Source organism: Rhopalosiphum padi, chromosome 2 (genome assembly GCF_020882245.1).
Source record: "Rhopalosiphum padi isolate XX-2018 chromosome 2, ASM2088224v1, whole genome shotgun sequence".
Lineage (NCBI taxonomy): Eukaryota > Metazoa > Arthropoda > Insecta > Hemiptera > Aphididae > Rhopalosiphum > Rhopalosiphum padi.
Genome location: NC_083598.1, coordinates 33377388 through 33393131, shown reverse-complemented (window position 1 = coordinate 33393131; position 15744 = coordinate 33377388). Strand labels below are relative to the sequence as shown.

The window sequence follows — 15744 nt, the reverse complement described above, 5'->3', positions numbered from 1 at the left end:
AGAATTTCGTGTTTTAAGTATATTCCAGTGACTTTATTAAATCGAATAACACATGCGTATATCAACTAAACGGATAACGCCAAAAAGCTTCAGTCGCACATCTGTGGTACAGAAACCGATATATTATTATTGTAATTCGTCGCGCACGATAAATATTTATAAAAACAAAAATATTTCGACGAATGGCGTATGTACCTATATCTATATATCTATAATAATATATTATATGCTGTGGTAATATTTTGCAAAAAAAAAAAAAATTATTACACTTTAAAAAAAAAAAATCCGATTCCCGAACGATCGCACTATTGTACTGCAACGATAAAGACAACTAGAGCAGAATCTCGGCACGCTGTTCGAAACAATAAATCAAATTCTGAAAAACCATTTACATTGTCTTCGAATATCAAATTATATTCAAAAAATAAAATATAATATATAGCGTGGAACAAAACGGAACGCAATCCCGTTCGTAAAATCCTAAAATACAATCAAACAGTATTCTCTCGTCTCCGGCGCGAATAATTTAAGCGGTTTTCCGACGCATTTTGAAGACACAACGGCGCCCGTCCGTGTACTATATGCGCTGACTAGGATTATGGTAATTGTTTTTATTTGCACCGAGAACAATACCGCGCAACACCTTAAAGATGTAATCATAACATAGACAATAATAATAGTCGTAGGTTTATTATCGTATGGCCAATCCAAATTAAACAACTATGAACGTAAAAAAAATGCGTGAAATTATTTCTAATATAGTGTATAGACATAATATTATGGTTATACTTATTGGCTCATATATTGTGGAAGAGGGCTTGAAAGTAAGGCATATATCTCCAAAATCGTGTCAAATCTTTCCAAATTAAATACTTTTTTAATAAGTACTCTATTTGCTTAATAGATAATATTGCATGTAAGCTATTATGTAAATAATAATTTGTATTTGTATGTCTTGTACGTCAAAAACTATAAATATTCGGTGGGTGGAGAGGCTACGCCTCAATTTTTAATCAATATACAAAGGAACTTGTACCCCTCACATCATTAAACAAAAAATGTGCCCTGTAGTTATGGTATTATCATCGTTATTTATTTGTCATATATTTTGTCGATATGTATAATATTAACCACGCCTGGTTTTAACTCTTTTCATAATTCGCTATAAAGGTTCTTCCAAAAATATACCGAAATAAAACATTTAAAGGATAATATAATTTAAATAAACGTATGTATTTACTTGCGTTTCCTTCATAATTGATGTTTTTGGGGGTTTAAAAGAATTGTCAATTTTTTATAGCTATGAGAAACTTCAAACATAACTACCTAAAACTCTATGTACATTATACACTGGTAATCATTGTGATAAACTCGATCAGTGAAAACAAAAACTCTTACAACTTTTTTGGGAAAGTGTTTGTCAAAAGTATGAACTCCTACACACACACACACACACACACACATGCCGTGTGTACTCCCTCGCTCAGATCCTAATCTAAAACCATAAAACATAGTCTTCGGAAATAAAGAAAACTGTATTTTATATTTTTATTGTCATTATACGTGATATATTAGGTATGCGTGATCAGTATTACGAGTTATGGCCACAAACAATAATAACAATAGCAATAGCATAAAGGAAGAACCGTAAAAAAAAAACCTAAAACATCTAGAAAAAATATTATCCAATGGAAACGGCCGATTATTATATAGAAGCTCCGAGTTACTTAATCCTTTTCCGTTTTACTTTCGTATGTCACTGTCTTTGCGACCGCGTGTCGTTCAAAATTATACCTTTATACCTAACCGATCAACGGCTTGGTTCATACTTTGAACATTACGCAGTATTCCGGCTTATGCGAACTAAACCGTTTTATGGGAAAATGCGAGCGAAAAAAATATATTGCCTTTAAATTAAGGGTATCGATTTACAGTATATAATTCCTACCGAACTGAGTTTAAGTAGGTTACATAATACAGGATCACGTTTATGATCATATTAAAAATAAATAATGAAATTCCTCTTTATAATAACGTTTGAATCAGACGATCGTTTGATCAGTCATACGTTAAAAAAATTGTATTCTTAATTTTTACGTTTTAAACCAACTCCAACACAAAATGAAAGAAAATTTACTATATATACATAGTTACTATGTTTTAATGGTTCTAAAACCTACTATGTAGTATTACAACTGACCCGAGACCCGGCTACAACACTATACGTAATAACTTTTGAAAGAAATAAGTACGACGTGATCGCAATAAAATCATAACTTATGTTTTGCGCTAACAAAAATGTGTCGTATACTCTTATGTACCTGATATGATGACAGAGGTTAGTGTATTTTATTTTAATGCGTTTCAATAATGTAATATTCAATTATTAAAGGGTCGTGGCGTCTTGGATAGGCAATTCCACTCAACCCTAGCAATTTAATATGTAGTCGTTCCATTGAAAAGCATTTCTGAAATAAAGCGTATATACATTATATCTCACTCTATCGCCGCCTACTGTTGTTTCCGAAAATATTCTAACCGTAGATTTTTTTTATTAATAACTGTATAAATAATAAAAAAAAAAACAGCCGACATCACCTAGTCTCGAATCGCGGCACAATACAATATTGAATCCGCAAGTCTGTCTCCAAAAAAAAGGAGCAAAAAGGGGACTATCGAGATTATGACATAATATTATATAAGTGAGCGTGTATTATAACCTTGGTAATATATTATGTATACGTGCAAGATATATAATAGGCTTGCGTATAATAGTGAACGGCCCCTCGCATGGTATCGGCTACCACGGTAAAGAAAAGTATAAAATAACACTATATTTTCTCACGCGACCTTTGTCACATAGTTGTTTTTGTTTTCTGTTTTTTATTTTACTTTGGCTGCGATTTTGCCATTTTCTCTCCCAAGTCCCCTCTTTTCCACCATATACGCGAGCGAGCGCGCGCGCGTGTGTGTGTATGTAACGAAAACGCGGTCGTAATTATTCGCTTTTCTAGGTAATTTATTAGTTGTCGCTTAATTACTACAATCTCACGGACACGAACCGGTCGGAGAGGGGATGACAAATTAGGGGTTCGGACCCTTCGGCGAACTACGTGTATATGTGCGTGCATATTTATATACGTAGTACCGTGGTGTATCCGAATTGTCCGCGATAAAGGCGGTGGTTTAGAAAATAGTGGTTAGACATAAGAAAGAAATTCACCGCGCAATATAATAATTGAACAGAATATACTATACACGCATTCGCTGGCTGCAGGACTCTGCACAATTGTAGCGTTCGCTTGTTAGTTTCCCGTAGACTGCGTTTACAATAATATTATATTTAAAATGATTCGCCAAGCGTGTTCACTCCCATTTTATTCCATTGTATTATTAATGAATTTACTAAAATTCCGATTGTTGGACCTATAAGTGTACTATTAGACCATATTTAAAATACTTGATCGTATTCGGAGGTATTAAGAATGTCCTATGACGGTCAAACATCTTTTATTCAAATGAAAATTGACCGCTCTTGTTATACGCCGTTAGACAGATCAACTTTATGAACATTTTGATGAATTTAAATCAAAATTTGGACGAGTAGTTTTTGAGTTATTTTTCCGTGTTACATTTTTAGTTTTAGTATTTTATATAATCTCATCTACAATTGTCGGTCAAAACATACATTTGATTCCTTGAGAAACCCCAAATACTGAACTACATTAAATTTGGTATAATATATACAATCTGTTTAAATACATTTGCGTCGGGAAAAATGGTCGAAAAACTGATGCGCGTTGATATTATATAATATCACGAATCTTTCACTTACCTAAATGTTTAATCCTAAAATACGTTAAAATGTGTAACACGGATCGTAGTGTATACTTATGTATATAATATCGTATATTCGTTTTTATACGTAGGTATAACGAATTTTGTACGTATAACGTGTAGATATTTTATATGACGATCGCGATGTGTTTTACCATAGATTCCTGTCAACAATAGTGTGATCGATTGTCCATTATATAACGGTCTTTGAAAAACGTTATCGACAGGATATTTAAAAAATTGTAATCGACGTTTATTAAAAAGTTATTTTTATCTCGATGTTTATACCGTAGAAGACGCGTAACACAAAAATCGTTCGCAAAACTGATGATAATAACAATATTATATTTTAATCGTGTTTCAAAATCACGACCACCGTATCGTGATCGGTTTCTGTACAACGAAATATCTCATAAAAATAAAAATAAAATAAATATCTCAACGTGTCGGCGGTGACGAAAATTCCCAGAAAACACTATACACACATAATATATGTAATCAATTTTTAAAATCCCTTTCTAGCCCTTTAAAAAAACGTTTTCGTGCACTGCTCTTGTTTACAGATCAGCCAGCATATAACCCGGATTTCGAATAAACATAAATGTGTGCGTATATATTTCGTCTTTTTAGTATTATAAACCTCGTTGCGACATCACCGTCTAACGTTATCTTATTTCGTAAACGATAGAACAGCGACGTACATAATTCGAAAATGTATATCGTACCTACCTATTTTAATTTAGCTATCATCATTGCGAAAGCAAATCACGATTTTGTTATGTTCGTAAAAAGATTCACATTATGTTTATGATTGTCTGTGCCATAGGCGCCGCTTTATCAGTATTATTATTGATATTAATATACCATTTGGCTATTATATATTTATACACCTATATGGGCTATACTAAAATAACTAATATGTTATCAGTTATAGCTATAAGGCAGTATCACTGAGTGGAGAGTGGGTCGCAGGGACGGTTTCCCAAAATATTGGGAAGAGAATGCTAACTATCCAATATTAGATGCAATTATAGTTAGTTTGAGTACCCAATTATCAGAGGAAAATTTAAAAATTGAAACAGCAGTTGATGAATTATTTAAATTAAATTTTCAACAATCTTTATTTGTGATTGATTATTATATAGTGCGTTGTAACTTGTATTTAAGCAATATTTATAAATTGTGAATTCCATTTGACAAATACTTTTTTTTTAACTCTTTGTTTTCGTTTGTATATTTGTATTCATGATACTTTTAATATCGATTGTTCCAACTTAAAATGTTAAATGAATGCACTGAGAAACATTATGAAAGAAGTTTTGAAAATATCAAAAACACATTGAAAGGAAGAAATATTTCCTAATTTATTTAAAATTAGGCATGTGGCAATCATAATATTACCAATTAGCTCGGCAACCTATGAAAGGTCCTTTTCAGCTATGAGAAGTATCAATACTTATGTCCGAGCTAACACGACCCAGGATCGATTTAATAACTTAGCAATATTGAATATCGAAAAAGATATTACAGTAAATACTGAAATTATATTAAACAAATTTGCTAAATCCAACATAAGAACATTAAAAATTTGTTAGGTACATTTTTTTTAGTAAAAATTTGTTTTTTAATTATATTATCTTGTTGTTACTTTGTTGCTTCATACTGTAAGTATATTAATAATAATCCCTATTTTTTTCGTAAAAATTATATGGTGTATGATGTATATTATTTTATATTATAAATATAATTTTGACAACTATTAGATAAAATAGTACATTTGAAATAATGTTCAGTAAGTCTTATTTTCTGTCAATTTTGTAATAAAGTATGCAGTACACGGTATACCTATAATCTATATGTTGTATTAAAAAATTGTTTAGGTGTTAATTACTTTCATAAATGCTTCATTCGGTAGCTAGTGCTTCAGCCCCCCCCCCAAATCGCAAACACTATTTGCACCTACGGTCTGCGTATCAATCAACAACAACGGTTTAAAGAATAAAATATATAAATTATATAAAACTATAGTCTATAATGATATAAAAATGTAGATCTTTGTTAATCATAAAACGCGTGTAATAACGTAATATACATGTTAGGTTAGATTATTTTGCTTTGAAATTAAATTTATTTTTTTATGTTTACTCGATAGGTACTCGTCTAATAGTATATTATATACTAGTCAATTAATTCATTTAACGTATATTACGTCCATTTTACCTTAGATTGATTTAATACTTCATTCAAATAAATTTTAAATAGTTATAAGTTATAATTAATGAGCTATATATACCTGTCTATAATTTTATTTTATAGATCAAAATACTCCGAATAATATTGCGTTTCGAAATACAAAATTAAAATTGTATATTATCGTTCATAAGAGTAAAAAACTTAAAACATGATGATAAAAATAAAATCTAAAAATGTTCTTTTGCGTCGACTTAAGTTTAAAAAAAAAGAAATATTTTCAAAAACTTTAGCGTTTTCTGAAATAATGAACGTCTTACGTTAAATGGATCACCTCCTATGTAATCCACTATAATTTTATGTTGGTTTAATAATGGTGTCTACAAAATATAAAAATTTCCTTACCATCATATAATTCTGACTGCAGTATTTACATATGGGGCGTTTTTTATCGTTTGTTTTTCGGTACCAGTCACAACGTGTCAGTGAATATAGATGATGTATTGCAAACACAGATTAATTATTTTATTTTTATCATGGAATGTACTCAATGCATACTCGTATAACGTCTGTTCTTAATTGCAAAATAATAGAATAGACCCAATAAATAAATAACTATACTACTGTATCCATAAAACGTGTTGTAAACAGTATAATATTATTATTGGACGAGTTCAGTTTAATAATTTAATTTTCTCAGACGTCGTATGATCGGTAGTTTGTGGACTAAAAATTATCGATCGATTTCCTCATGATCTAAAAGTCTTTGATAATTAACTATTTTTAAAATATACAAATACAATATTTATTTATTAGTCAGTGGGTGATTTAAAAAACCTAATAAAACGCGTAATTTTTGTTTACCGATTTTATACGATTTCTTCGCGCTTTACCTTCATTTATGTATTCTTATTGCCCATACAATAACGTTATACAAGTGTAGGTTAAAGCCTAATTCGTTGTATTTAATTTAACGACGCCATAATGTTGAAATATTATTATACGTGTAATATTTTATAATTATGTATATATACAGCGTAATAATATTATACATTATACTTTGCATTTATTTCCTACTAATTAGTATGCAGTATGGTAACCGGTGGCTTACTTTTATAAGCACCTCGTTTCAATTATTTATTGTTATTATTATTATTTTTTAATTAAGATTTTTCACTCTCTGAATGTTACGCTTAGTTTGTGTTGCGTAGATTTGTGTATTAATTAATTCTTATCAATTTTTAGTAAGTAATACAAACTTCCATTAGAATTATTATTTAGCCTGTAACGGTAGATGTATACTTCTGTCTGATATTATATTATATATGATCGCAGAAGTGGACCCTACGAATTATAGCCCTTAATACTCGGTATGGTTCAATTTTAAATTTATCTATAGTCCCTTCTAAAAATGAAAAATTGCTTAGAGTCCTTTCGATTAATTTCGTTTAACCACGACAGAGTTCAGATTTCGTTCTGACTGCAAGTATTATATATCCCGATATAGTTTATACGCACATTTAACAAATTCGACGATAAATTAAACTATGGTCTAGTAGTAGGTATAAATAAAATAATAATATAATAATAATAATAATACGATGTCCCTCGAAACCAGATTTTATTATACGGACTACATGTGAAGTACGAGTCACAAAATATATACTCATAATAAAACTGGCCATTATTATTATTTTTTATCATTTGCCTTCGTAAGCAGTAACCGGATTTTATGTGTTATTCTCCAGGTCGTTGGTATTAATGGCCGTTATTGTAGGCACGTCATATTACGTGGGCCGAAGTCAAGGTGACTCTAAAGTTATTCGATCTGCCCCGACAGCGACGGTGGACACGTTGTTGCAGCTCAAATGGCCCTTACAAAGTCAGTGTCACGTATTTTAATTTAACTTGTGATATATTATATAATATACGAACGAATAACTTATATATTAAATTATATATATATATATATACTGATGTATTTTATTTTTCATGCTTTTAATTTCACCATGGCGTGCTCGCGCGGGGAATGAGCAGCAGATGAGGGAATAACGGTGACATCAATTATTCAGAGGACCATCGTTATAAATGCGACCGGGGACGACTTAATGTCCGTGGTGGAGGGAGGCTACAAAAGTTTGAAAGCCAAAGAGGATTTGGAAAAAAACTTTCCGACAATTGATGGCGGGACTCCATCATACCGTCATCAGCAAGTGATGAAGTCCGGCCCCGAATCGATAAGAATCGCGCGGAACGGTTACGTCGAAAACATCGCGACTGAAAAATTGAGGTCGGCGCTTCGTCGTCAGACGACCCCTTAGCACCCGCACGCCAATCAACCCTACTCCGCACAGTCACTATCCATGGCGCACGCACGACCCCCTCCCGGCCAATTCCCACTGACAGAAACGTTTCGCGGAAGTTGTTTTTATTTTTATTCTCTCTCTCAGTCTGTATCGTCTTCCGGAAGCTCTATAATGATAATAATAATATTATGTAATATATAATATTATTATGTAGCGTTCCATGCTAGATTTTCATTTCAATTATTCCCTTCACCGCTTCCTTCGCCTCCGTGACAAACGCCGACTCATAGCATCGCGACAATAACGTCCGGGGTCGTACATTAATTGTCGCCGCTTTCAACGTCGCATAAAACTATTTTTATACCATTATATTATAATAAATAAATATTTCTGAGTAACGATCCCATCATAGTAATATAATGTGCGTCTACTGCGATAGTGCGCTTGATGATCAATCGATTCGGTTTAGAGTTTTTCACAATAACGAACCTCTTCGCGGAGCACAAATCGTGATTTTATGTTACACGGGTAATCAGAGCTGATGACGACGACGACAATGACGACGATGATCATGATGATAATGATTATGATGATGATAATAAATGGAAAAGGGAACAAGCAGAAGACCTCTTGCAACCCGATATGGTTTTTTGGGGTCGGTCACTGGGGACGTACATACGCTATTAAGTACAACGAAACAACACCGCGCTAATAAAACAAAAAAAAAATACATATAAAATTCTACCTTCATTACGACTACGTGCGCGTAAACCATATTAATTTATTCATTTTTTTTATTTTTTTTAATGTGTTGTTACACTTTTTATTAGATGAACATTTTTCAAAGCAATTTTTGCGAACATTTTTTTAAATATCAAAGAACTTAGAATAACTAGGATTAACAACAACTTTGATTTGACCGTAATAATTGACTACGAAACGTCGTTTCAATCGATTTTTGAATTTGATATATTAGGCCGTACCGCCCAACCTGTTCTAAATTTTAATTTATTTTTATAGTTTCAATGACTTATAGGTTACAACTTTATGTTATTATAAGTTTTCGAATTGAGATAAAGACGATTTAATTTTGTTTTATCATTTCGAAGAGAAATTCGTTTTAAACAACGTTGACAAAAACAACCGAAATTGATTAAACTTTGACATAGAGCTTATCGAAAAAAATCTGTAGATGACAAAATTGAATTATGCATTGCTTCTTATAGAGAAAAATGCAAGAAATCGAATATCATATTTTGTCTAAACGTTTTATTTCTATTATTAAAATCGATTTAAAATTCATAAAATATGACGTAAAAACGCACTAATTCCAAAAGCAATAGTAGCTATTGATTTTTTTTTTTGTTATGTAAAAACATACTATTGGACGGAAATGATACATTTTGACACATTAAATAAACTTAAATGTTAAATTTATGATATTAAATTACAATATTACTTACCGAAAAAAAACAAAAAATAATTTTTATATTATGGTATAATTATCATATCCATATAATAGTCCAGTCATCCTTATAAAAAATCATAAATACCGAAAACAGTGAAAAATAAGAATAGTAAGTTTTGGATTGTCATCTCACAACTGTCAATATAGTTATATGCAAATGGTTATTAATCAAACTAGTCACAATCCCAAACGATACACTGATTGTAGTATAACTCATCGATTTAAGTAATTTATGTAACCATTATCTACTGGCACTTGCACGAATTCCACCTTCTACCGCTGCATATTGCACTTCAAGATGGCAAAGTACACTAAATCTAATCAGAAGACCAGACGAGTATTTAAAATAAAAATAATTTTTGTCACTCGGTGATTTAGGCTACTGTTAAACGTCACGAAAGACCAGAACGCTATGATATTGGCGGAAAACGTGACCGTTTTTAACAACACTGAGTGCACCAGTCCCGAACCGGTAATTTGTCCGCTCCAGAGTCGGTACCGAACAGTGGAAGGCATTTGTAACAACATCTTTGAGCCACTCAAGGGTGCAGCGCTGATGCCATTCCGCAGAGTGTTGCCGGCTGACTATTCAGACGGTACCTACATATTATAATATCATTTATTATTATAACGCATTCATAAAAATCATTTTCGTTTAGTATTTTTAAGTAAAATCAACAATTTAAAAACCTACAGATAAAAAAATACATTTGTTTAAATATTAACTTCAAATAGGTAATTTTATATTTATTTATAAAATGTATATAATAAATATTTTTTTTTTTTACGTCAAATATAAATAGTTAAATAAAAATAAAATATAAAAAAATCGACATATTAAACCTTAAAAAATATTATTATTTATAATATTTTATTTCACTCTAACTCAAAAATTAAAAAACGATTTCACGTGAATGCAATTTATTACGTATGTTGCACATCCCTCTGAGAAAAAATAAATATTGCGCTAACATCCTCTTAAGTCTTAACTTACGTTTTCGAAAGAAAACAAATAAAACGTTGCTATTGAATTTTAAACGAGTGTATATTAGTAAGTTGTAGACGTTTCAAATTAAATATTCACAATATTTTGTATAATCCATATTCATGGTTTTTTATATTTTTTTAAAAGTGTTATTGTATAAACATTTCTGATATAAAAATATAAATATTAATACATACATACTTATATAGTTTACTGTTTATGAAAAATTTAGTGTCGTCACTTTTTATTGTTTTTTATGGTTTAATACATAACTTATGTACCTACGTTATGCATCAAAATATTCAACTTTGAAATATAAAATCAAAAATATACTATTTTTTAGCACGAATTTCTGTCAAACATAAAACGTGAAAAAAAACATTTTTCCTTTCTTTACTTGTATTCAGTTTTATAGTATACATACATATATATCGAATCTTTGGACCCATTTTATATTCATTGTTGATCGATAAAACAAGTGCCTTTACATAAAAAACAATCATTGAAAATTATATTGTTTTCAATTTATTTTCAAATCATCTTTTATATTTATTAATTCATCATTATAATTGAAAAAAAAAAAAATATTTATAGACTTTTTGAATATCAACAATAATTCATTGATCTATAAGCATTTCGGTTCAGATATAATGGATTCACTCCAATCAAGAGTTTAAATATTTTTCATTGTAATTTTTATACTACAGATTTTGATACTTTGATAATCATAACTCACATGAAAAGATTCAAAACCAAAATTAAATTAAATTTTTATCACACGTAGTTAGCCCCGATAGAAGCAAACCAATCAAAAACATTTTTTTTTTTTTTTTTTTATCAAATTAAAGGATATTTTTTGTTTCTATTACGTTTGTATGAGGGTTTGTGATGAGCACCTATATTACAATAATAATTTAATCCTAATATTCAATCTCATACGCTTTTGAAATCAGTACGCAGTTAAAAATTGTCAATAAATCTAATTGCAAAAAAAGCCGCAGCATAACGAATTATTATACGGTGTGCTTTGATAAACGAAAATAAATCAATATTTAAAATTCAATAATATAGTTTAAAAAAAGAAAATTAGAACTCTCTCTCTGTTAAGGGTAAAAAAAAGTCGTGAATAAAAAAAAAAAATACATACATATTATTATAATATAACATGATAATCGCCGCTGTCGTTTAATGTAACCTTTGTCGGAGAGCTGACCTTGGGTAGCCGTAAATACCTTTATTTAATTCCATCATCTTCTTAACGAACAAGTTTTAAAAAAAGTATGTAAAAAAACGCAAATTAAAACCATCATAGCTATAGAAAAAAAAGCAATACAAACGGAGTAAGTGTACTTTTCCACACATACTTATAAACATTGTAGGTAAACGTTTTTTTTTTTCAGTGTACACGCATACAGTTTTTTAAAGTAATGAGATGCAGAAGTTCAATTACTTAAATACACATATAAAACGCAGAAAAATATATTACTAAGGCTTAGATACACTGTAATAATTATTATATCTCTATTTTTTTATATAATATAAATAAACTACGTTTGAAAGATGAGAGAGCGTACGTAGCGATCATATTTTTATTTGTGACTCATGACTCATTATTTATTTATTTTTTTTTTTTCTATCACACCTACATAAGCTGCAAGTGTTTGTTTGAAGTAAAAATACAATTTCAAGGAAATGTATTATTATGTTTATTATAAAAAACTATATATTATAAGTCGCGTCGAAATTGAACGTGTATGATATAATACTTAATACTTATAGACTTATACTTATATATGATATAAAAAATGCTAAAATTATTTGATCAATTATATTATACAATAGCTTTTGATAGATATTATTTTTAATTATTATTCCTTTTTATAACGAATTGTATTGTAATAACAAAAATAACTACAATGCCGCAGATGTGGATAACGACAAAGAGTATCAGATAAAATGTCGAGGTACAGTAATCAGTAGAGTTAGGATGTTGATAACCTAAAAAATTCATCAAAATACCCCAAAAAAATATGCAAAAATTTAAAAATGCCTTAAAAACTTCAAAAAATGAACTTAAAAATTGATCTAAAAAAGGTAATTAAATAAGTGAAAAAAATGTATTTATAAATAATAATTTTTAGTAGAGATATGGGTGTGATAATAAAGTTAGGTTATTTGTTAAAATATAATTTTATAATATTAATTAAGAATAATATACATTTATTCCATGCAATTTATAAATATAATACTCGATAAGCGTGTATGGTTGATGTTTGTCTGAAAAAGCACTTGTTTTATCAATGTATAAATTTAATATAAACAAAAATCCTACAATAATAATATTAAAATTATTTTTTTAAATGTCATCCAAATTTAAAATCTAAAATTTGAGAAAAATTCCCCCATATTGTACAAAAATTACAACAAATAACCTAAAATATGAAGAAAAAAAATGACATAAAAATTTGAAAAATAACGATAAAAACAAAAAACATGCATTTATAGCTTTATTCCTAAAAATGCAAAAAATAAAAAATAAAATTAGAATAATCGGAATCAACGGAACATGAAACAAATTTTTAGAGCATTGTATAGAATCAAAGGGAAAAAATGCAAAAGTCATCAACAACTTAACTCCAGTAATCAGGGTCGGGCTAGATACTGAAAAATAATTAGTATCTTTTTTATGAATTATAAAATGATATTATATTATCATCGTATGTGGCTAATACTCTCAAGGTACTAAATACTTTCATTTTTTTGGGTTACTTATTTCATTGAATTAAATTTTTTTTAGAATTTTCATAATATATCATACAAGTGAATTCTGTTATGCAAGGTGGTTTTTTAATCGAACAACACTCATTATTTAAAAATCTATTAATGTTTTTGAAAATATTTTTCTTACATAATTTCTATTCCAAATAAAACAATATTTTTTATTATTTTTAGCCAATATAATTGTTTAAATTTTTACTTTTTCAAATTTAAACATACATTGTCATAATGTTTTGTTTTAATACAAATCATATTAATAGATTTTAACAAATAAAAATTATTCCATACAAATAAGATAAAATGAAAATAAAAAAAAAAGTATTTAAATGATAATAAATGGAAGCACACGGAAAGAGAGGCCCCTGTGAAGGTTTATGCAATGTACATACTGCGCTTAGTACACTAATGTGTATTTATATACTACAAATAATGTGATATATCATAATATAATAAAATTTCTCCTGCTACAGTTTACAGCATGTATGGCGATTGTTTTAAATACGTTATTTTAAATTATAATAAATTCTGGTTGCAGGTGTATGGAAACCGAGGAAAGCGACGGACGGTTCGGAGTTGCCATCAGCCAAACAAGTCAGCGAGGATGTGCACCGACAGTCGTACGAAGAAGATCACGATTTTACCGTCATGCTGGCGGTCTGGGGTCAGTTCATGGATCACGACATAACCGCCACCGCGTTGAGTCGAGGTGATTATAATATTATTATATTTTTGGTAAAATTATCAACAATAATACTATGATATTATAATCATTATTATTATTATATAACAACGCCCGTAATATTTTTCAATAAATGTTTCAAACGTTTTAGTTTTAAAACAATTTTTGAACGTGGAAAAGTTAACAATTTTAGTTTTTTGATATATATCCTATAAATAAAGAAAAACTTTTGGTTTTGTGTATTTTCAAAAGCTGCTTTTTGTGTGGTTGATAATCATAAACAAGTTGCGTGGGATTTGGATTTTTCGTTCGTAACTTGATTATATAAATATAAATGTTATATTATTTTTTCAATAACTAAATCATGCCTAAGACTATTTAATTAAAGAACGAATATTCTAAATCTTAATAATATCACGGTCAGATTAAAAAACATTTTGATGGACATTTTTTAATATTTAATTTGAATTGAAATATGTAAAAACGAAGTGAAGTTATAAAGACGTCTTTTTTAAATTATTATTAGCATGACAATATAAAAGGGATTATAAAAATAAATATGTTTCAAAAGCCAGAAACATTGTCTAGAATTCTCTTAAGTAAATTTGATTTCTTAAGTTAGGTTGGCTAGATAAATAATATTACGTAAGTAAAAACAATATTTTATTCGAATGATTTAAACTCATACCAACCTTTAAAATATAAATTAAATTCTACTTATATATGAGATACTTTTTTTCTTTAAATTCTGTAGGTACACCTGGGGTAGGTATCATATTAATGATTGTCTTTCAGAACTTAGTTATGTATTTTTGCATATCATTTTAATCAAAGTTTGAAACACTTTTAGGAAACGTTTACTGCATGTTTTTGGGATAAAATAAATTACTTTGACTTCACACGACTTTTTACATTCTAAAAAGTTTAACTTTCTATATCCCCTCGAGAAAAGTCGTATAATTTTAGACGTAGTGTAGTCAAATACTGTGACTCAAATTGTAAAAAATAGACATTCTGTATATTGGTTCAAACTAAGTTATGCCTTGTACCCTAGAGGGACCATGGATTTTTAACAAAATTTATAATATTTTACTCACCGTATATTATGTCAAGCCATTTTTTTCCTGACATATATTATGTATATGAATGTATGGATTATATTTCAATAGAAATTAAAATAAATATACATAAAACTTTTTGTTTTTAAAAAGTGTATTATTATTGACGATAAGACAAATTTACACGAATACCTACTGTTGTTACCAATTTATTGTTCAACAACTCAAATCTAATTAGAAACACACCCAATTCTATTTTTAACTAAATAATTTAAATAATAATATACTATATGACGTTAAATTGTTATTTATTAAAATAAATAATTATAAAATTTGACCTTGTAAGTTCATAATATGGTATTATAATCGACCAAGGTATCATTGTAGTTATCTAATTCATTTGTTTTCGTCAAATTGTGTCAACTTTTATTTAGTTTTTATCA

The 15744-nt window shown here is 29.0% G+C and overlaps 1 protein-coding gene across 11 annotated transcripts in view; it reads left to right on the top strand.

Moving 5' to 3' along the window:
* LOC132920809 (chorion peroxidase) overlaps positions 1–15744 on the top strand; it is a 50953-nt gene that overhangs the window by 13060 nt on the left and 22149 nt on the right. For 9 of the 11 annotated variants that reach the window (XM_060983491.1, XM_060983495.1, XM_060983493.1 and 6 more), the window contains 4 exons: positions 7776–7909; positions 8065–8317; positions 10180–10397; positions 14100–14270. In XM_060983491.1, the coding sequence (XP_060839474.1) occupies positions 7776–7909; positions 8065–8317; positions 10180–10397; positions 14100–14270 (776 nt within the window). Of the gene's footprint in view, positions 1–7775; positions 7910–8064; positions 8318–8378; positions 10108–10179; positions 10398–14099; positions 14271–15744 lie in introns of those variants that run through there. The other 2 variants (XM_060983499.1, XM_060983500.1) reach the window with 2 other exon arrangements.